We start from the raw sequence: 21,354 nt of genomic DNA, 5'->3' as shown, positions 1-21,354 counted from the left end.
AAAAGACTGGAAAGATGTTTTCAAGGACAGATAGTTACATTCACCACAAGGCCCGGTTAACTCAGAACATTTAAAATTCTTGTTTTGTTATATGACATGGTATTAAAATTCGCGTGTTTAAATTTCACGCAATCTTTTTTTCGCGCGTATTAAATAAAATCGCGAAAACTAGTAAGAATGAGGAAAACAAGACGCCTATGGGCGTTTACACGGGGTGCGTTGGCGTATGTTTAGCACTAGTGGCCTCATTCGTACCCATTGCACGCATCGCAGATTTTTATACCTTCGCGATTGAACTAATTGAATAGTTTAGTCATCAAGATAGCATGATATTGCGCGACGCTACTTGAAATCATACCGGAAAGTGAATTATGATAAAGTCATGACCGAGCCACACAGATACAGACCTGACTCACGTTTAATATTGAAAAATAATCAATATACAAACAGTTCCTGTCTCAAAATCAAAGGTGAAAACGTAAGGATTAAAGCGTCCATATGAAGCACAAGGTATTCTTCTTAACAAATGTTTTCCCCTGTATTTCATTTATAGATATAAACAGTGGAACATTGAAAAACGTATCGATGACAATCCTTATCATCAGCGGCGCTATTTATATTCTGGTTATGTAGTGTCAGTAAGTGTAAGAGACAAACAGACAAAAAGCTTTCCTAAATGAAAACTTTTAGTAAGAAATTGAAAATCAAACCTTTAATTGTTTTTTTGTCTAGTGGATTTCCAGTAGCGTTTTCGCATCAGTTCGACAAAGTGATGTGATGTGCATTAAGCTTATCAATGACCTTTCCTCCTCGCATTGTAGTTCTATAATCTGTCAAACCAAACGTAATTTCTTCGCCAGGCTCCAATTTCCACCCTTTTTAACGTCGAGCACTTCTTAGAAGTTATTCTTTCAATTTACTGCTTCAAAAAGGTTTGATTTCTTTCTGAAAACGGCACATTAGAGCCTTGAATGGGTCTTAAATTCACGCGTGTGGCCACCGTTTTGGAAGAAAGCCTAGGCCCCAGATTGTGGCTATGTGACGTAACACAGGTAGGGATGAGTCGATCCCCTCCCTCCTGACAAATGCGCAGATAACAGATTTTAATTGGGCCGTTTTTGTTGAAGACAATGAGGACAATAGACGACAAAACTATCCCTTCTAGGAGAGAACAGAGTTAAATCCAGATTTAATTAATTTATTCAATGCAATTTGTGACCAGAATGAAGGGGAAAAAAACTACGACGAAGAAAAAGGTACGCGACTGAAAACTTGACGCGGTAAATACCTCTAATGATTTCCCGAACCTTCCTTATCAGGCGATCTATCAGCAAAAAGGAGACCCTGCAAGCTGAGAAAATCAAAGAAAAATGAAGTTTGCTTGAAAGATCGACTGCGCGCGAAAGTAAGCAGAGAATTCAAAACGCACCAAAGGTAATTTTACAACCGTTTTTCTGTTGCTTTCGTTTTAATTTTATGTTCTTCTTTTCCACCTTAACTACCCGAGATATCATCAGAGCGCGCACTGAGTGTATTGATTCGGCAGGGAACACGTTATTTTGTTTTGAATGGTGGCGGGCAAAGGTATTGTAGGATAAAACCGCGACACAAAGTAAGGAAATATCTTGAAACTATTGGAAAAATTCAAAATAGCTTTGGTCCCGGAAAAAAGAAGAAACAAACAAAAAAAAAAAATGCTCAAACACCTAGTTGAAAATCCCACATATTCCTGCGTAGTGCCTATGTATTTTGTGGTTTCACAAAACCCAAGAAAAGCAAATTTATTACAAACGGTGTATTTAGCAGTTAAAAGTATCCAATGTCATCGTTTTGTGTCTTCTCCTGTATGAAAGAACACTTCTCCCAGTGTTAATATTTGGAAGTAATAAATCTAAGCTCCAACTGTTTTGAAATTGCCTCAAACACAGTAAGGAACTAAAATAAGTCGTTTTTGTTCAACTTAGTCAATAGAACACTAACAATGAGTATAATTCATCTAAACATACCACTATCTATGAAAAAGGCACTATGGCCACTTACCGTAACTCTACAGAAAAATTTTGAGCATTCATTCCAAACAAGAATTAGGAAATTTTCTTTCCTTACATCATGATAACACGTGATAATTTGAGAAAAAAATATGCCACTGGCCCTCCTTTTCTTTATTATAATAACTACACATTTCTAAACATTGACTACGTTTGATATCTAATATGATTATTATCTGTATACCGTATTTACTCGAATAAGCGCCGCCTCCGAATAAGCACCGCCCTCGATTAAGCGCCGCACATGGAGCGGAATGGTTAATAAGCGCCGCCCTCGAATAAGCGCCGCAGCTCCGGTGCGGCACTTATTTGAGTATTTCCATAAGATGATAAAAATACACTGTGATCGCTGCAATGCGGTTGTAAGCCAGCAATGGGAATTTATTTTCATCAATAGTGATGTTTTTCAGTTCGAAGTGAGTATATCTCAAGATGCTCTTTCATTCAGTTCTCTCTTCAAAATGTTCTCGTTCTTCAGTTCTTGCGTGAAGGCTGTAAACTTTGCCGGTACGGCAAGCCCAACCCCCCTCTTTCTCTTCCCTGTAACTGTTGCAGTAAGGAGATTGTCTGCGTTTGCTTGTACAATCAAAATGTTTTGGCTTTATGGTATGAGCCTTTTAATAAGCACCGCCCTCGAATAAGCGCCGCACAAGAGACACGAAAAATTAAATAAGCGCCGCGGCGTTCATTCGAGTAAATACGGTAAATGCAAAAATCTTTTCTCATGATTGTATCATTTTCTTCTTGGGATCATAATTGTATCTCTTAAACTCCAGTATTACTTTGATGGCTTTTGTGAGTTGCTCAACAGAATCACCAGCATCCTCTGTAGTAGAAGCTTGTGCAGCACTTTTATTCTTCCCTCCTTTTTTCCTTCCACCAGAGGAAAGCTTAAGAATAGTATCCGCAGACAGGCCATTTGGAATCCTAATCTTCACCTTACCGCTTTGACCAAAACCCCCTTCAATCATTCCTTCCTCCCCTGTTGACAGCCTTATCTTCATTCCAACAAAGGTTTGGATGTTTGTTTCCTTCTTAAAAAGTGAGTGTGCAATCACAGAATAATCATCAGCCATCCTTTCAACAACACCTTCTCTTGCCTTGGTCTTGTAAACTTTAAGCTGTGGTAAGAGTGTTTCTGCAAAGTTCTTTTCTGTGACAGGAACTAACAATCTTCCATGAAATGCTATTCTGCAGAGGTTTAGATGTATGTCAGTGTCAAGCCGAGAGCCAATAACCAAAGAACTTTCTGGGCAAGTCACTGGTTTTTCAAACTCAATGAACAGCCACTGTTGGCTTGAGACTGGATTATTTCCAGATGCTGCATTTTCATTTCCAGCTGAACTAGTTGAGGTATTTGACCGATCCATCACTGCTTCCTGAAAAACATACTCCCTGCTCATGTCAAAAGAAGTACTGTATTGAGAGGAATCAGTTGCCTGGCCAGGTGGGAGGCCAAAGACTTGCAGTTTGCCCATCACTGTTTCATGGCCAATGGTAATGTGAAACTTAGATTTTGAACTAATCGTTCCTTTGTAGTAAGGTATGTGTTTAACTGAGATAATAGCTGCAAAGATTGTTGGAACAGAAGAAGGGCTACAAACCAGACCTCTTTCTAACAACTTTGGATCAAACTGAGTAACACATATCCCCACCCTGTCCCCCTGAAATGCCTCTGTTACAGGCACCTTGAACATCTGCATGGATTTGACTTTTTTAGTGATCTTCATGGAGGGAATCTCAATTGTATCATTGACCTTAACACTGCCACTGAGGATGGTGCCAGTCATCACAGTGCCTTGGCCTCGTATGGAGAAGCAGTGGTCAACAGCATAGAGCAGTGGTCCTGATGCATCTCTGTTTGGAAGGTATGACAAAGATGACAGCAAATCAACAAGCTTCTGTGTGCCAACAGGCTCAGATTCGGGAGATTCAGGTCCTCCAGGCTTGGCTGATACAGCTAAGATGGGTGAACCAGCAAATTTGGTGTTTTCTAATGTCTTTGACAACTTTTTGATCATCTGAAAAAAAGAGCCAAAAGTGAGTCCTTCAAGTCGATTGATTGAAATATTCTTACTGTACAGACAATGATCGCATTTCCCACAAGTTTTTATGGATTAGTGTTCCTTATGTGTCATAGGGTCCAGAGGAGTCCTGTTTGATCGTATAAAAACTTTTCTCTTTGAATGCCTCACACTGTTAACTATGCCCCACATTGAATGTTTTCACTTGTACATACCACAGGTCAAATGACTGTGGGGCTTAGAAGTTTGCTAATGTCTTACAGTGAAAAAACTTTGTGCCTCAGAAAGCTTCACTAGCTGACAGAAAATTTGTTGCCCTTTATGCACTGGACATTGCACCTGCACCTGGCTCCATTTTAAACATGGTGGAAATTGTGCCAGGAACCATATGATTAATACAAGATAGAAGGATATGAACAGAAAATAGTTAGGATCAACAAGCCACCATGGCAATTTTCATAATAAAAAACAAACACGTGCATGTCGTGTAGTCACCAATAAGAGATATATACAAAGATAATAGTGTCTTATACGATAGTATAGAACTCCTCTGGAGTGTGTGGTGTTGCAGGGGGAATCCAGCCACAGGTAGAATCTTGTTCTAGTCCACCATAAAGAAATGGATTTTAAGTCCTTGCCTGTGACTAGCTATTTCAAAAAGCCATTTATAGTTTGTTAGCAATCCCCCCGGGCAAGTGCACAGAAAAATAATGAAGGATGTTTGTATTTACAACAGCCTTCAAAGCTGTTAAAGAAGACAGAAATCTTCTCATAACAATGCATGATATTCACGGCTCTTTTCAAGTGCAAAAAGTTAATACATGATTGTTTAATTTGTTAACTTATCCACCAGGTCTGGAATAGCCGTAGCAAACCAACGCAACACACTTATAAACTTTTGTAAACTGCCAAGTAATATACTTATTTCTAAACTACAAATGGAATTAAAAACAATGGTAGAAATAAAACTTTATTGGTGTCTCCTTAAATCAATAATTATTATTGGAATATATGGCATTTCGAGATACATTTGTGATACAATACGATGTATTACTGAAGTGTCCCTTTTTTGTATTGTGTTGCTTTGACCATTACAGAATTTCCCAATGCTTTCATTTGGCCCCATTCCCTGGGGGGTACTCCGGATTTCAATTGACGGGGATGATCGAATGGGGGCAAAAATCAAAACCCAAAAAGATCCCTATAGCTTCCAACAAAACCCAAAAAACTCCCTGGACCAAAAATTAACCCCCAAAAAATCCCATGCCGAATTTCCGAGCCTTAAAATTTTTCAGAAAGTATTAAATGATATAACATTAGAAATTAAAACATTAGAAATTGAATGTTTGTCTTTGTTTATTCAACATACTATCTGAAGTTATCTTTTCCGCATCTGGTAGTCATTCTAACAACTCTCGAGACACCCAAAAACATTTTCTGTTTTGACAATAACATTATGCAGAATGACAACGCGGACAGGATACGCGGGCACTACCACGAATCTTCAGATTGTTTTGAATACCCCCAAAAATCCCTACTTAAATCAAGCCACCCCAAAATATTCTTGCCAAATTTTCCTTCCCAAAAAAATCCCAGAATCAAAAATTTCAAACCCAAAAAAATCCTTCGATCATCCCTGTCACTTGAAATCTGGATTACCCCTCCTGACCCATTACTATCTTCCATTTTCCTGCTGGTTATAAATTTACTTCATTGATGTATATTTTACTTCATTGGAGGTATTAAACAAGGATTTTGGACCTAATTTTCAGTAAAATCTTACTGGCTGCTTCATTCATCTGCAATGCAAGCTAAGTGCTTGTAAAATTTAAAGCAATGTTTGAATTTAGGTTGAAATAGTTAAGATGCACACATGTATGCACATGTCTATGCCCAGTCATAACTAGGTCCAACAGGCTGTTAGAGGGCCCTAGTCACCCACACCTTTGTTTTTGTTTATATCCGAGAGTTTGGCTATTATATTTTATTCAGAGCATGTCGAAATGAACGAAATCACTGTGAAACTACTAAAGAAAATTAAACATATTTTTCAGGAACACAACTTACAGTAAAGCAATAAGATTTCGCTTCGCCATGCAATATCAATAATTTCGATGGCATCGAAAATGGCGAAGGTTGACTAGGGTCCTTTAAAAGGTAGCCCCTGAGCTACAGAGCCATAGGCTTTATGTATCATGTATCATTCAATTATCCCCTTGACAACCACTCCAACCCTGCCCCACTTCTTACTCTCAGCCACTGACATGGTGAAATGCCTTCTAGTTTGGGACATATTTCCCACAATGTACAATCATAGGCAAGCAACTTTTAACTACGAGCTTCTTCATTCAAATATAAACTGCAAAGCATTGGTGACCAAGATGGCTTTCGGAAGATAAACTGACTTGGTAACAGATCGCAGAATTCTTCAGTTTTCTAAGCATTTTGCAAAAGGTAAACTAAATTAAAATCGTCATGATAGACTGATAACCTACAACTGTGGACAAGACTGCATGGGACAAATTCTACACTGTATGCTACGAAGTGCTAATTTTGAATGACCATGCTATCCAACACATTATACTCTCCCCAAAACAATGTTGAAATTCACAAAGCATTTTGGTTGAAGAACACTATGAGGTAAGGGGGGTTAGGCCGGGGAAGGGGATGATTTGGCTATACGTCCTTGATTGGGTAAAGAAGTGGGGGTGGGGGGGGGGGGGTCTTCACAACTGGCTGCCCTTAATTCTTCAGTTGGAAATGATCTGGAAATACAAAATTTTATATTCACATTCAGTTCACCTTCTCAATTAACGCATCCCTCTTCTCTTCTTTAAGTAAGTCGATCTTGTTCAATACCACGACCATCTTCTCACACAGAATCTCACCAATCACAAGACACTCAGCAGTTTGAGTCTGTACACCTTTTGTGACATCCACCACCAGCATCATCATGTCAATAATCTGAGCACCTCCAATGATAGTCCTGATGAGAGATGCATGGCCTGGGCAGTCTACCAGGGTGAACTGTAGCAGGTCATAAGGGTGATGCTTCAAATGCTCCGGCATGGCCACTTGGAATGACGAAAAACCCAGATCAAGCGTGATTCCACGCTCTTTACTCTGAGGATTTTTGTCAAACGATGCTGTAGAGGCGGTGGAGCTCAGAGCCTTAGCAAGAGAAGTTTTTCCACTGTCAATATGACCTAGAACTCCAATATTGAAATTCAATGCCTTCTTGCTCACGGAAGCCGCCATGTTGAAAAAAGAAAAAAAATCTCAATTCCGAGAAAGGATTGGGTCTAGCGCTGACTCGTCCCCAGTCGTCTCTCTTGTTGGGAAACGGAGAGCGCGAAGAGTGATGGGAGGGAAGAAAGCGAAGCGCAAGGGGTGATGCCCCTTTACGCTCCCCGTCACGCGTGACAAGAGAGACGACTGGGGACGAGTCAGGGTCTAGCGCATGTCTTATCATAAACAGAGCGGTCGAAGAGCACACAAGAGAGCACACAACTTTCGATTTGAAAGAAAATGGAGAGTGTTCCAAAGGAGTTAAGAAACCTTCGAGCCTGTCTGCTGTGTTCTTTGGTGAAGGTAAGATATTTTGATATCATTTGGGACTCTTCTAAGCTTAATATAAAAATATGTTCCCCGAAGTCGAATTATTTATTCCAAAAAAAAACTCATCAACTTTCAACTGTTGAGAGGCTTCATCTATATTTTTAAGACTTAATAACCTTTACTTAAGAATTCCTGTTTTTCCATGTTTACTTCTTACGAAATCTGATTGAATGTTTATAAGCTTTAGGATGTGTTCCATAAGCTTATGTCTGTCTGCGACTAAGCTTGAAGTCCACATGTGAACGAAAAAAAGAAAGATCAATTTTCTTACATCGATTTGGACCGAACAAACTTGGTCAGTCACAGGCAGCCTAAGCTCACGTCACTAGAGAGTGTCTAATAATATTATCAATTACCGGTGGGTTGATGACTTTTGAGTGTAAGCGGTGTTGGGTTACAGGCGACTGTGGTGTCGCCTCACTATGCAATTGATTGCACAGGACAATGGAGCTGGCTGAGATGCCGCTGTGGGGATGGGGTAAGTACTGTACATGAAATTGCTATACCACCTTGGTTAGAGAGCTAATTTGACCTTGGACCCAAACCCCATATCCATTTTATAATCACCAGCACTTGCCAAAAAAAAGTGATCATGGAATCAGAAGCAGAACATGCTTCATTTCCAGCCAAGTGCATGGGGATTTTTGATGATGAGGCATTCAACACTCATGCCAACTCTCCCGGATTATCCGGGAGTCTCCCGGATACGGAACAAATCTCCCGGTCTCCCGTACGGGTGACTAAACCTCCCGGATAAAAGCGACTTGGCGTCTTATTTGTATAATAGGCTAGTATTTCAACTCAAATGTTCTATAAATTAAAGAAATATAGTGTTGTGGCTTCATTTGCATACCTGTTTTACACAATGGTGGCGCGCTGGGTCTGGTATGAGTAGAAATGTGTCAGGCATTTCAAACTCTTCGCACAGGGTCCCACACAAACTTTGTGTGGGTCCCCTGTGCTCTTCGTTGCAACAATGTTGCGATGGCTCGTTCTTTACTATCTTGTTGTTCGCAATTTCTGCTATAAAAGGACCTGCGAAGGAACTTAGATTATCATTTATTTTAGGTGAGAAATATGTGAGCAAAATATTCCTATTATTTTCAGGGTCTGAGAGCGCTGAAGTGTCACCGAACTAAACGTTCGAATCGCGTGAACTATCGGTCGAAATGACTCCTGCAAAAGACTTTCTTAAGTTCAACCCCCCCTCCCGCCTGGATTTCCAGAGTCTTTTACCCCACCTCCAGTGAGAATTTCCAGAATCCCATCCGTCGGGGAGGTGTGGATTTTTTCTGGAATAACCCAATGCCCAAAACGGTGAAGTAACCCCCAAACGCATAAGAATACACCAGAACTGAGTCAGTCAGTTAAAATTTAGCATTATTTCAAGTTCAGAATTGACAATATTGTATTTCCCATACAAAGTGTTATAATGCATTTAGATTCCCATCGGCCGCCTGTGACCCAATCCCCCTTGCATTCAAAGGTCATTGACCCTCCAGTAATTATTATTACACGCTCTAGTGACGTGACCTTGGGCTGCCTTGGACAGGTCAAAATAACAGGAAGTCAGGTCTCTGTGGCACAGGGTCTTGACAATCTGCGAGCCAGCGAGCCATGTGAGGCACATGTGCGAGGCACTCAGGTTAGCCTAAAAAAGCACTCCGGTTAGCCTAAAAAAGCACTCCGGTTAGCCTAAATAGCACTCCGGTTGGCTTAAATAGCTCCCCAGTTAGCTTAACGGTTAGCATTTATGTTGGGGGTTGTTCATGCCTTGCATGCCTCGCATGTTTTGTTCATGTCTCGCACGTCTGCCTCGCATGGCTTGCATGGCTCGCACGTTTGGCTCGCTGGCTCGCACATTGGCCACACTCTGTGGCACATCTGTCATTGCGTTATCATAAGCAACTTCTGGTATTAAGTCAAGTAGCGTAACGGAAGGCCACCAAAACAATATCACGCTTACATGTATAGCCTTTCTTTCTGACCAAAACTATTCATTTAGCTCAATTTTCCTGGAAGAAAAGGTTTAAAAAATATGCAAGGTATACAGGAATAAATGAGGCTGCATGTTAAGCCTTTAATACTAGTGCTTTCTTGTTGTATAGGAAATGCTCAGTGATTTCTGACTTACACTTCTGTAGAATCTTGGAATTCAATTGGACAGTACAGTGTAAAATCAGCCAAAAGCATAAACAAAATAAGTTGCCTTATGAATGAATATCCTAGGCAAATAAAAAAAAATAAATATTGTTATTCAACTGCATGAAAGACTTGCCCCATCCTAGTATGACTAGGAAGAAATATTTGTTTAGTACACTTGCTAAAATGTATAGGCATGACTTTCTTTAACTGAGATTTTGAACAAGCGGGTGATAGGCCAGTGCATGTTCTCATGTGGAAAAAGTCAATAGTGATGATAAAAGCAGCCAGGCAAAGTTATGTCTACAGACGGTCAATTTGCCTGATGCTCAGTTCTTAGAAAAACCTCCGTATAAGAAGTGCTCTAGCACGTCCTCTAGCGCTTAAATTGCAGCTCACTTCTGCTGTACATATGTTGACTCCATGAAATCTAAGAGTGCCAAAAACCAACAGGAGAACTTTCTCTTAGTTCATTCAATCATGGTTTGCTTTCCTTTAAGAATTGTTATGGTAACTTTGATTTTAACTTATTCGAGTGAATAAAATATTGCATCACACAGGTTTACTTAATTGGTTGAATTGATGCAGTTATTTCCTTTGTAGACCCTGGAGCAGTTTGAATATGATGGTTGTGAAAATTGTGAGAAGCATCTGAGACTTAAGAACAACAAAGAAAATATTTTAACTTGTACAAGTGCAAACTTTGATGGGTAAGTTAATCAGAGTTGTAAACTGATATCCATAAATCACAAGGATGTTTTCAAGTAAAGATGAGCATTAGAGTAATGAATAAAAAAAACACAGGTGCAAGGGGTCGTCTTCTGAATATCCATGTAAACTGAGCAAATAAAACATATTCAAATTTCTCCTAGAGTGCCAAATAAAATTATTTCTGGAACTCTTTCAAGATATCGTAAATTGTTGAACATAACCATGATGTAGGCACATAATGGTAAGCAACACTGATGGTTTAGGTCCACATATGAACAGAAAAAGAACAAGGTAGCATTTTTACATGTGGACAAAGGCGCTTGGTTAAAGTTTTTGTTATGCTTCCAATCAATTAAATGCTATTTGAAAAGGGTGACATGCACAAGTGGTCAAAATGAAAAGTAAGCAGTCCATTTGAAAAAATTTCAACTGTTCATGATATTGTTTAATGATAAGATTGCACAATTTGCATGATTTTCTCAAGTGTTTCTGTATTCGTCTTGTCCCGCCTTGATTAGTTTTGTCACTACCGGTATTTGCAGGACAAGCCATTCATTCTGTTATTTTTCAAATAAATTGTTGCTGTTGTTGTTATTCAATTCATTTGGACCAACAAAGAGTATACTGTTTTCTTGACAGAATAATATCCATGATCACTCCTGAAGACAGTTGGGTGGCCAGGTGGCAAAGGATAGGTAATATACCAAGAATTTGTCAATGGTTAAAGAAATGTTTTACAACACATTCCTATGCCCTTTTCAGCTGAAGTTATGTGCTCCAACCGTCAATAGAGTATCAATGAAGAATGTCAATAGCATGACAGAATGAGCAGTCACCAAGTTTGAGGCCCCTGGCTTTTAAGAGACGGTTTTTTACGACACAAATTTTTGGTTTGTATGGATCCGAAGAATTCGCTGTAGTGCAGACTCTAGACTCTTGCTCTCCAGGAACTTTTTCCATACAGATTCCTATATATTTTTAATAAAGAACGTAAACTGTCATAAAACTTGATGTGTTTTACATGTAATGTCAGTGTCATCAAACTTGGCCATTTTGCTATTTCCAATGCTAAAATAAATTCCATCTGTGATATTCTATAACTTATGACCCATATTTTACTGAGAAGTAAGTTGTGTGTCATCCTAGCTGCTGAAAGGCCTATAACAGTGCTACCCTAGTTTTATGTTACAAACTTGGATATGGTGAACATCCAGATATAATAACCATCTCAGGAAAAAGTGTGAATTTGAATTTAGGGACTTCCTGTACCCTTACTTCACTGCATTTTCTGCTACAAAATCCATTGCCATTTATATTGTGTAAACTATAAAAATGTTTCAGAAAGGACCCTAAAACATTTGTGTGTTGATAATGTTGCCTGCTCTACAAACATTTCACGTGGATTGCATGGCATAACCAGTTGATTGTTGGCTTTTACAATAAGCCTGTGCCCATCTACAGCTGACATCTTACAGGGTCCACCCCCTCCTTCTCGCTCGTCTATAGCTACTTCAAGTTTTCATAAAAACTGTTTTTGCCATAGTTAACCTAAAAAAAAAATCTTATGAACAGAAGTGTACATTAGGTAACTATCACTAATTTTGGTTGTATTATCTTTAGACACATTAGCAAGAGGTTGCTATGCCATTTCTGTGAGTGGTAAACTACCGAGTCACGTGGTGCGTGAACTCAAGGCAAGAGGAGTCAACCCTAAATCAAGGGACAGAACAAACCAGTAAAAAGTTAATTAATGTACATAAGCCTTTGTAGTTGTTTTCATATGCAGTGGAATGTTTCTTTGTAGTAAATTTACAAGTCTTTCTGATACTGTAAATAACAGACAATTACCATTAGTGACTTTTCTCAGATCTTCAGCAACAAAGTGAAGCCTTTTTTACTAATCTTTTATTTTAATTTATTTTCCTTGGTACACAGTGGAAATATATCCATATGGCATTAAAGATTCATTGCCACATTAATATTGAAACCTTTATTCATTTTATTGTTTCTTTTGTAAGAACTCAATAAGCACAATACAATTTTTGGCCTGTTACAAAAATAAATATTATTCATTCAAATGTATTTGCCAATTAATTTTTGTTATTGCCTGCAAAATAAAAATCAGTGCCCTTTTAATAAGGACATTAATTTTGTTGTTCAATCTTCCTTCAAGGTAACCAGTTGCTCTTGCATAACCAGGTTTGATGCCTCTAAGAATACTGCCATTACTTGTAGTTCTGTCTGCTTCACTGGCCTGATTGATACACAGTTGAAGTGTCCATTTTTTCTATCCAAACAGCCCACACACCTTGAATACAGATTTTTAAATGATTTTGTAAGTAACAGCTGTACAAACAAAAACGAAAGCATTCTGACAAGTGTTCATTTGACATTGATTTCACCTTTCATTGGGAATATAAATGACCAATGGTGGTATGACAATGTTACAAGTTTTCCGTTGATCACTATTCAGCTACTACTCGTAGATTTTTTCGATTAGGTTTTTGTTTGTTTTTTATTGCACAACTCAGACCTGGTGAAACACCAGTCTTATTCTCAGTCTCTACAGTCAGTATGTCACATGTAAAGGGTGCATTAGCCTGCAGAACAGGCATTATTTTTTGTTTCTGTTTTTGTTTTTTGTTTTTTTCAGGCAAGCACGAGGCGCTCAGCGCTCACCTCGTGCTTGCCTCCTCTCATCTGAAAAATGGAAAAGGCTAAGGGTACATGCAATTACACAGATGAACCAAAACCTTCTCTAAATGTTATGATCAAGTCACTTTCTTTGCACATATTTACAATGAAAAGGTAAAATGGCAGGGTAGAGCAGAGAGTCATTAAAAGGCTTAGGTAGAAGAACGCCACCTGTGTATTTGTCCTCTTGTTAGTCTTGGAAGTTGACGATCCTGGTTTATGAAAAGAATGTGGGTATCATCAGAACATAATCACTGGTCATGTGTGACTTGGAGAAAGCAAAAATTACTTACTTTATTTTATTTATTTTTTATTTAATTCAATATTTATCCAGGGGCATCCAATTTAGCAGAGCTAGTTTAAATGGAGCCCTGACACAGCACAAGACAAAACACAAAAATTGAAACAAAAAAAACAAAAAAACAAAAAAACTAGACAAATAATTAAGTTATAAATGCAGCATGTACCGCGGGCGTTACTGCTTAAGATGGCACTTTAGTTTGGTTTTAAATTTACTGAACGCCTCTACCTGTCTAATGGTTCTCGGGATGGTGTTATAAGTTCGAGCACCGTTTATTCTGAAGCTCCCCTGATACTTAGCAGTTTTTGCGAAGGGAGGGCGCAACAAATCACGGCTTCTGGTGTTATAGCCATGGTAAAGATGCGCGTGCCTAAACTCTGAAAGTAAGTACGAAGGCGCTATTCCGTGAAGACATTTATGGACTAAAAGGCATTTGAGATAATTTCTGCGCGCTTTGTAGGTTGGGCCAACCAAGTCCTCAGCCCCGACTGATCGACCTTCAATAATGTATGCAGCACGTCTATTTAGCTTATCTAGGTAATCTTTGCTTCCAGCCCCACAACTGCCCCAGACAGACGAACAGTAATCAAATAATGGCCAAACTATAGTATTGTAGAGCATTAGGCAAGTTGTCTTGGGGAGAACCTTACGCGCTCGACGCAGAACACCTAATCTTGACGAGATCTTGTTACCAATATATTCTATGTGGTCCTTCCAAGATAGAGTGTTGTCTAGGAGGACCCCAAGGTACTTGAACTTGTTAACCCTTTCTAAACGCGTGTTATTGATTTCTATAACTAGATCGTCAGCCTCTGCGGTCCTCTGATGGGTACCAACAAGCATAATCTTCGTTTTCTCAAGATTAAGTATTAAAAAATTAGCATGAAGCCAGCTTAGGACATCAGTTAGGCCATCAGTTAACCGAGCTTGAATTACACAGACAGACTTGCTTGCAAAATAGATAAGTGTATCGTCAGCATAAAGCTCAACACTACAACCTTGAACCGCCAAGGCTAGGTCATTTATGTAGATAATAAAAATTACAGTAAAACTCTAGCTGCTCCTTGTCCCTAATTAGCCCCTCATTTCGTAATAAGGGTCCCTCCACTCTTCCCCCAATGAAGTGGCAAGAATTAAAATTGAAATAGTAGAAAACACACAAGAATGCTTCAACAGTCAAAACAACAAACATGATTTCCATCTTTTCAAAACATATTAGTGTGGATACCCAATACATCAGTACTTTATTTCAGTGGTGGTGTCACAGACTTTTGTGTAGTAAACTGGTAGGCCCTCCTCTAGTCAATTAAAGATGCACTCACCATTTCCCAAAAAATGCACCTGTAAAGAAACGTAAATGTTGACTATCATTAGCGGGGACCGTGGAGCTGGTTTTGGAGTGGGGAGGCTAACACGAATGTGTCAGCGTGAAATAACTAGCGGAGTCCAGGGGCATACTCCCCCGGAAAATTTTTAAACTTAATCTTCTAAAATGTCTATAAATTCATCAACACTGATGTAAATTTTCAATTGTATCAACTAAAGTATGTTTTCTTTTCTTTTGAAGTAAGGAGTCAATGCTTCAGTCTGACCGACACAACAAACTGATGAGGCAGAAATTTTTTACTTGTTTTCTTGTGAAAGCCAGCAGCTTTTGAAGACCCAGTTTCGTTGTTCATGTTTCCGTAAATCATTACGGTAAATCAGTTCGTTAGGACAAGGGGATTGAATGATCCAGGATGACCGTAGCTGTACATAATTCTCCGTTTCAAATATTTATGCGTAACGGCGATAAGTAGCTTTCATAAATGAATGCCTTTGTGCAAAAACTCCCTCAAACTTATTCAGTGATGAATCTTTATCTTCGTGAAACACCGATCCAAGAACGAATGAAAACAGAAACAACATCTGAAATTCTATTATTTCACGGTTGAAATCTAGTCGTTCGTTCAGCAGCAAAACTATGAACATACTGTCTGAAACTAGTTGTGGGTTTGTCGGAGAAACCCTAAATATACTTAATAATATGTAAGGTAAGTTGTTTCTGTAAGTGATGGAGGTGGAAATATGTACTTTTTTTGACCATCCAAAAAGTGGGGGGGGGGGGGGGGGGGGTAGCCCCGCCGCAGTCCCTGATAAGCCAAGTAGTAACGTACACTGGACTTATTTCTGAGCACTGGCCAAGTTAGTAAATAATTAGTTTACCTATCTGCTCTCTGCTATGCTATATGTAAGTGGCCAAAACAATGAAGATTTAAGACACAGTGGACCTTCAGATACCTCAAATTTCCAGTTTTGTCTTTGATGAGAAAATTCTTTCCATTCCCAGCTTGATTTAAGGAGACTTGCGAATCCAGTGTTCCTAAAAGTAAAAAAAAAAATTATTGATTTTTTTTGGGTTGTTGTTTTCTTGAAACTATATGTTATGAGGCAGGTTAAGGACGGTGCCTCCTCTTGTTACTGTGTATAGGATCTGCTCATCTCAGAATGGTCAGAGAAGCTCGAGTTTCCAAAGGATGGTGCAGTTGGTAATACAAAGGATTATTTTCGTGGTTTATTACTACGCAGGAAAAGCAGATCTTGGCAAGGGCTGTTGAAATCCAAAAAGAAAATTGGGGTGACCGCGCAATTTTTAGAGGTAATGAACCTCAAATTTTGGCAAAAAGTACCATACATTGCTTTCTACTTTAAAGCTTTTTAGAATTCTTGTGGCTGAATTATCTATGAAAAACATGTGGCATATCTGGTGTATTTGGAACCGTGGGTGTTGCCGGAAGTACGTCTACATCAACGATATCTTACCAAAAATTTCATAAATGACAGACACCTTGTCTTCAAAGTGTGTCCACTGTACTACATCCTGAATAGTGGCTGTTATGACTTTGAGGGAGTTGTCCGAAGGAGTGGCCATCAGATTCACTTGCTTAGTTGACTTGTCCTGGGTAAAATGAAAGAAAATGTGCAGTATGTTAGTTCCTATGAGTGAGGTTGAGATTTTACCCCAGCACTTCCCACTGCACTATGTACAGTTTGGTGATGGGTTTAGTGTAGCCTGGCAAACCGTTTTATAAAATTGTCGCGGTTATATGTTCTGTACACAGTCCTTACTGAAATTAAAGTACGGGTATTTCAAAATTACTCCTATCATGCTTATCTTCAGTGAGTCTGGGGACTTTGTCATGAAACTAAATCCATACTTTTTTCTATTTTTCTTATTTTGAGCATTGTAAAGCGCCATGAACTGTTATGATATGTTGCGCTATATAAGTTCTTGCCTATTATTATTATTACTGTTATTATTATTATTATTATTATTGTTATTATTATTATTATTATTATTATTATTATTATTATTATTATTATTATTATTTAAAGAAAATAATGTAATAATTATTATCATTATCATTCATTAATAGAGGTGATACCTTTGATTTGGATCGGCTTTGAGCCTGCTGAAAACTTTCAGAATGCATTGGCAGGTTTGAGTTTGCTCCGCAAGGCCTGCTTTTACCGGTTTTATCTTGCTCCTTTTTTACATGTGAATGTGTTACACCTTTTCCTGGTTGGTATTGAGAACCCCTGTTCACACAGAAAGAACAAACTCTCATTAAACTTTCTAACTGTAAGGTTTTTTTTTTTCTTTATATGGCGCAAAAAAATTGAACGCTTAATCTAATCATGGCAATGTTTACGGACAAACCTGGCCCTGTTGTTGGTCTCAGCTCGTGATAAGACATCGCCGGTGTTCTGAAAACGTTGAGGTTCTTGTTTTACCGGGGTCCAGCTTTGTAACCCGCCTCGGTCGTTTGCCGTGTGGCTTCCCCTAGAAGATGGCGGATTTGTAATTCCCCCACGACCGCGTGTTGCATACTGACTTTGTCGCGTTACAGAGAGACTGTTGTTGTCATATCCCTCGTTGTTTGGAGAATTTAGCCTTTGAGGTCTAGGAAAACTTTGTTTTTGTAGGCCTGTTTTGTTAGCTTCAAAATAGTCTTCTCCTGAACTAAGCCCATTATAACTGTTAGTTGAGGTCACTGTCGACAAGTCCTCAAAGTCGTCTGTTGTTGGATTTGCATACAATGCTTGCTTTAGTCTTTTCTTTTTATTGTTAGCGAATATTGGCACTAAACGCCCTATAAGAAAAGAGAAGAGGCTTTCAGGACCTACCGACCTAAAAGCTTTAATTTTTAAATGTCAAGCTAAATAATTATAAAAGATGTTTTACAACAGCCGTTTTGACAGAAAAACTCACCACTTAGGTTACTGTTCGTACGTTTGTTCATGGTTTTTGAATTGTTTTAAACGTGCTAAACGCTCCGGGTTGTCCAGACTACAACGCTTCTTTCCTTTTTTTTTTTTAATGTTGGTAACAGCGGTCACAAATACTTTGTAAAGAATCGAGCAACTTGCGACGCTAGTTTGCCCGATTTTCGCGGACAGTCATTTTCGCGCGCTTTATGACACTGTACGCCAGCTCGCCGGCCGTACTTTTTCCCGCGTTTTTCTTAAAACTCCACCCATTCGACCCATTCGGTAAAAACGAAAAAAGAGGAATGCCGGCGTCCGAAGTTATTCCTTTTTTTTCCAAAAAAAATTCCAGTGGGAAGGACTGTTCCATTTTTTGTCCCACTAGAACGACCGGTTTTTCCACTCAAAAGGAAATCGCTCTTTTACGTCTCTTTTGTGTTTAATAGACAAATTTGTTTTGAAACAACTTTTGCACTGACAGCGAGTGCATAATTATAAATGTTGTGTGTAACTTAAGAACTTTTCACTTAAATGTATTGTCCACAGTACATCTCTCAGTGCCCTTCGTTTGACATATTCAAACGGCCTGTTAAAAATCGTATTCAGAGATGATTAACAAGTTTCCAAGTAACACTGATGACTGTCAAAAATTTTCCGGTAGGTGAAGAGTAGACCACCAGAGTTTCCATCCCGAATAATTACTTTCATTAACAATGATTTATAGTATTTTGATATTTCTTCATAGTGTCCGCCTGGCAAATCCAGTATTAAAACAATTCACTTGATAGATGCTGCATATTTGGGGCCATATTTCATAGATTTTTTTTACAGCGATTGGAGAGCAAACTGAAATGAAAGAAGGATCCGGGCACAATAGCTACTTTTACGGACAACGCGGAATAATGTCCATCACTTTCATTTCTGATGAAAGAAAATTATACAAGCATCAATAATACAAATTAAAAGCGGTTAATTTGCATGCCTAAGAAGAGTAAATAACTAGAAAAAAATTGAATAAATACTTCAGCTGCCAACCTTGCATTTACAAAAGCGAAAACTGTGATGATAGCTTTAATACTCCGCGTTATAGCGAACGCCATTGTTGATGGGTTCTCTTTAATGTTTATTACAAATTAGCATTGAAAAAAAAAAACGCTTGTTTTATGCTATGAATTTATGTCTCAGAATGAAAAACAACGATAATATGATAATGAAAAATTTACAACAACGAGATAAAGAAAAAACATTGAAATCGGGGCAAACCACGGCAAACGTGGAGTGAGGTACTGACAGCAGGAGAGAAAACGATGAAAACCGATTCTTGATAATTCAGTTCGCGTCATTGAAAAAAACCTTAAAAACTTCTCACAGGAAATTCAATCAGGACATCGGCGGGAAGCGTACATATAAAGTGACACCTCAGTCTAAGTGGGCTTCAAAATCAAGACAACTTGCCATTACAATATGACATCCATCCACGGTCACCTGGGTTCATATTAAAAGTGAACAAACCAAGTGACAATTGCCACCGTATGTGTGATAATCGTTGGGTTGAAAAAGAAATATAACTCATCAGATTCATATCTTCGTATGTATACGCCCACAGAACAATTTTGTGGAGAAAAACAGCCCTCGAGTTCACGATGAATGCTACTGGACCTTAAATGATTTAACTGACTTGGACCTTCGTAGTTTATCCGGCTTAACTGGAAGCCACTTACTCTGTTCCGTAAAAAGCTACACTGCGACAACAGGAAAATAAACTAAGCAAGGGAAGCTGAGCACCTAGCCAACGGACATTTTACTCAATAAAAGGCGACTGTATACTTTGGCAAGTTCAGCTAACACTATTGGTTAGCTGTGACTGAAGAAGTGAGTATTAGCATTCTTGTTAAAGTTCGCTATGGATGTAAATGGGAGTGAACCGACCAAGTCCGCGGCTCATCTCGATAATCTGCTATCTTTGTACACGAAGTTTGAGCTTGCTGAAGGAATCTGTCTCTCAGTGATGTCAGTATTAACAGTGTCCGCCAACATTTTGCTTTTAATGGCGATATGGAAAGATCCCCAGAGAAATTTTCGATCACCGACCACATACTTCCTAGCTGGACTCGGCTTAACTGATCTTTTGACTGGTGCTACAACCGAGCCATTTTTCGCGCTGTTTTACATCACACGCTTCCTGCATGGAGATCAAAATATACCTTGGCTGGTTTCCCGTCTGTACGCAGTCGGACAACCTATTTCAACCGTGACAATAAGTTCGTCATACTTGATCATCCTGTTTTTGTCTATGTCGCAGTACATCGCCATCGAGTGGCCCCATAAGTACAAAGCTTTGATTACAAGAAACCGCGTTCTTGGCAGCGTGTTGCTAAGCTGGCTTTACTTTACCTGTTTTACACTGGTGTTGCATTCTTCCGGAATCGATACAGTTTTAATTCTCAAGGTAGACTTGGCATTACACCCCGTCTTAATTTCAACTGTTCTATTTGTAACTTTGGTTTTATTATACAGAGTTTTTAAAAGGCAAGTACACCACAAGGGTCCAAGAAAATCCTTCCTTGACTCTACGAAAGGTGTTAGAATAAAAGCGGACAACCTTCAAAGACAGTTCACAATTGTGACATTTTACCTTGCGGCGATTCTCCTAATTTCAGCGTTACCTCATATCGCCATTCAGTTTGTATGGCTGTACGCGGACCTTACACCCAAGGGGCTCTATTATATTTTTATGGCTCTACGAATAAGAGATTTGTTACTGTTCCTAAAAGTGGCACTGGACGCTTTTATTTACGCGTGGCGATTGCCAGCTTACCGACACGCGCTGAAAAAATCATTACATTGTTCAAAAACTAAGAGGTCCAAAAACCAATCAGATCAAGATGGCACACAGTTGTGAGTGCTATATTGCGGTTTTATGTCACCATGAATAAGGGATGCGGAAATATTTCTTTCCGATAGTATGGTTAGTGCTGCTTAACGAGTTCTCGTGTAAACTCATGAATTGAACCGGAAATTTGGATCTTGAATAAAGACAACATTTGCGAACTAAATGAAAAAGAAAACAATGTTTACACAGAGTTGTTGCCAGTTCGAAAGGAAGCACGAACAACTGTCATCTTGTTAACTGAAGTAGATAAAATTTTTTACTCATTTGCATCAACAATTACGTTTATAAAGCAACTCTCTAGCGATCGGCGATACATCATTACATTTCGTCTTCCCGACTGAGAGACTGCTTTATTTTATGAAAGGCAGTATAAGTCTGCGTGTTTTTTCAACATTAGATAATACGGTTAGTTCGGCTAAGGAAACTGTGGTGCTGCGTCTAGCATTCGAATCTCTTAACAGAGGCCAAATTACCTTATCAACTCTGTTGATAAAACCAAACAGTCGTTTCCTTTTCCATATTGCATGCCGAGCTTAATTACGAAAAAAGATTTCAGTTACATTTCTCGCTCCTATTTGTCTAATTAAATTTCCACGCTGTTTCAAACCAGACAAATGCAAGATTCATCATGATTTTTATTCGTTCATGCCGCTAATTCGAGGTTGCAACGCCAAC

The 21,354-nt window shown here is 38.9% G+C and overlaps 4 protein-coding genes across 6 annotated transcripts; 2 read left to right on the top strand and 2 right to left on the bottom strand.

Moving 5' to 3' along the window:
• Positions 1–2,633: 2,633 nt before the first annotated feature.
• Positions 2,634–7,340, bottom strand: LOC146464481 (selenocysteine-specific elongation factor-like). Its single transcript, XM_085129747.1, has 2 exons — positions 6,875–7,340; positions 2,634–4,069 (listed from the first exon to the last, which is right to left on the bottom strand). The coding sequence occupies exons 1-2, from the start codon at positions 7,328–7,330 to the stop codon at positions 2,771–2,773; spliced, it is 1,755 nt and encodes a 584-aa protein (XP_084985873.1). The 5' UTR covers positions 7,331–7,340; the 3' UTR covers positions 2,634–2,770.
• Positions 7,341–7,547: 207 nt separating this feature from the next.
• On the top strand, positions 7,548–12,691 carry LOC146464480 (transcription elongation factor SPT4-A-like). The gene is made up of 4 exons (XM_085129720.1): positions 7,548–7,663; positions 10,436–10,542; positions 11,183–11,238; positions 12,164–12,691. The coding sequence occupies exons 1-4, from the start codon at positions 7,601–7,603 to the stop codon at positions 12,280–12,282; spliced, it is 345 nt and encodes a 114-aa protein (XP_084985846.1). The 5' UTR covers positions 7,548–7,600; the 3' UTR covers positions 12,283–12,691.
• Positions 12,519–17,957, bottom strand: LOC146464479 (uncharacterized). 3 transcript variants are annotated; one of them, XM_085129714.1, is made up of 8 exons: positions 17,791–17,957; positions 17,239–17,671; positions 16,964–17,117; positions 16,341–16,476; positions 15,819–15,900; positions 14,861–14,879; positions 13,409–13,449; positions 12,519–12,851 (listed from the first exon to the last, which is right to left on the bottom strand). In XM_085129714.1, exons 1-8 carry the CDS (start codon positions 17,819–17,821, stop codon positions 12,701–12,703), a joined length of 1,047 nt encoding a protein of 348 aa, XP_084985840.1. In that variant the 5' UTR covers positions 17,822–17,957; the 3' UTR covers positions 12,519–12,700. The 3 variants fall into 3 exon arrangements, with proteins under 3 accessions (XP_084985840.1, XP_084985841.1, XP_084985842.1); XM_085129716.1 differs by having other exon boundaries at positions 12,710–13,243; XM_085129715.1 differs by lacking the exon at positions 14,861–14,879 and having other exon boundaries at positions 15,800–15,900.
• Positions 17,958–18,217: 260 nt separating this feature from the next.
• LOC146464478 (adrenocorticotropic hormone receptor-like) lies at positions 18,218–21,320 on the top strand. Its single transcript, XM_085129718.1, has one exon. It carries the CDS (start codon positions 19,690–19,692, stop codon positions 20,686–20,688), a length of 999 nt encoding a protein of 332 aa, XP_084985844.1. The 5' UTR covers positions 18,218–19,689; the 3' UTR covers positions 20,689–21,320.
• The last annotated feature ends 34 nt before the right edge of the window (positions 21,321–21,354 follow it).

This window comes from Pavona decussata, unplaced genomic scaffold (assembly GCF_977016875.1).
Source record: "Pavona decussata unplaced genomic scaffold, jaPavDecu1.1 SCAFFOLD_163, whole genome shotgun sequence".
Classification (NCBI taxonomy): Eukaryota; Metazoa; Cnidaria; class Anthozoa; order Scleractinia; family Agariciidae; genus Pavona; species Pavona decussata.
This window is presented reverse-complemented; position numbering and strand designations above follow the sequence as displayed.

Coding starts and splice junctions, on each gene's coding strand:
- LOC146464481 (XM_085129747.1), bottom strand. CDS start 7,330: ATGGCGGCTTCCGTGAGCAAGAAGGCATTGAATTTCAATATTGGAGTT. Junction 4,070..6,874: donor GGGATGCGTTAATTGAGAAG/GTGAACTGAATG, acceptor TCTTTTTTTCAG/ATGATCAAAAAGTTGTCAAA.
- LOC146464480 (XM_085129720.1), top strand. CDS start 7,601: ATGGAGAGTGTTCCAAAGGAGTTAAGAAACCTTCGAGCCTGTCTGCTG. Junction 10,543..11,182: donor ACAAGTGCAAACTTTGATGG/GTAAGTTAATCA, acceptor TTTTCTTGACAG/AATAATATCCATGATCACTC. Junction 11,239..12,163: donor GGCCAGGTGGCAAAGGATAG/GTAATATACCAA, acceptor TATTATCTTTAG/ACACATTAGCAAGAGGTTGC.
- LOC146464479 (XM_085129715.1), bottom strand. CDS start 17,821: ATGAACAAACGTACGAACAGTAACCTAAGTG. Junction 17,672..17,790: donor TACGAACAGTAACCTAAGTG/GTGAGTTTTTCT, acceptor CTTTTCTTATAG/GGCGTTTAGTGCCAATATTC. Junction 16,477..16,963: donor AAAGCCGATCCAAATCAAAG/GTATCACCTCTA, acceptor CATTTTACCCAG/GACAAGTCAACTAAGCAAGT.
- LOC146464478 (XM_085129718.1), top strand. CDS start 19,690: ATGGATGTAAATGGGAGTGAACCGACCAAGTCCGCGGCTCATCTCGAT.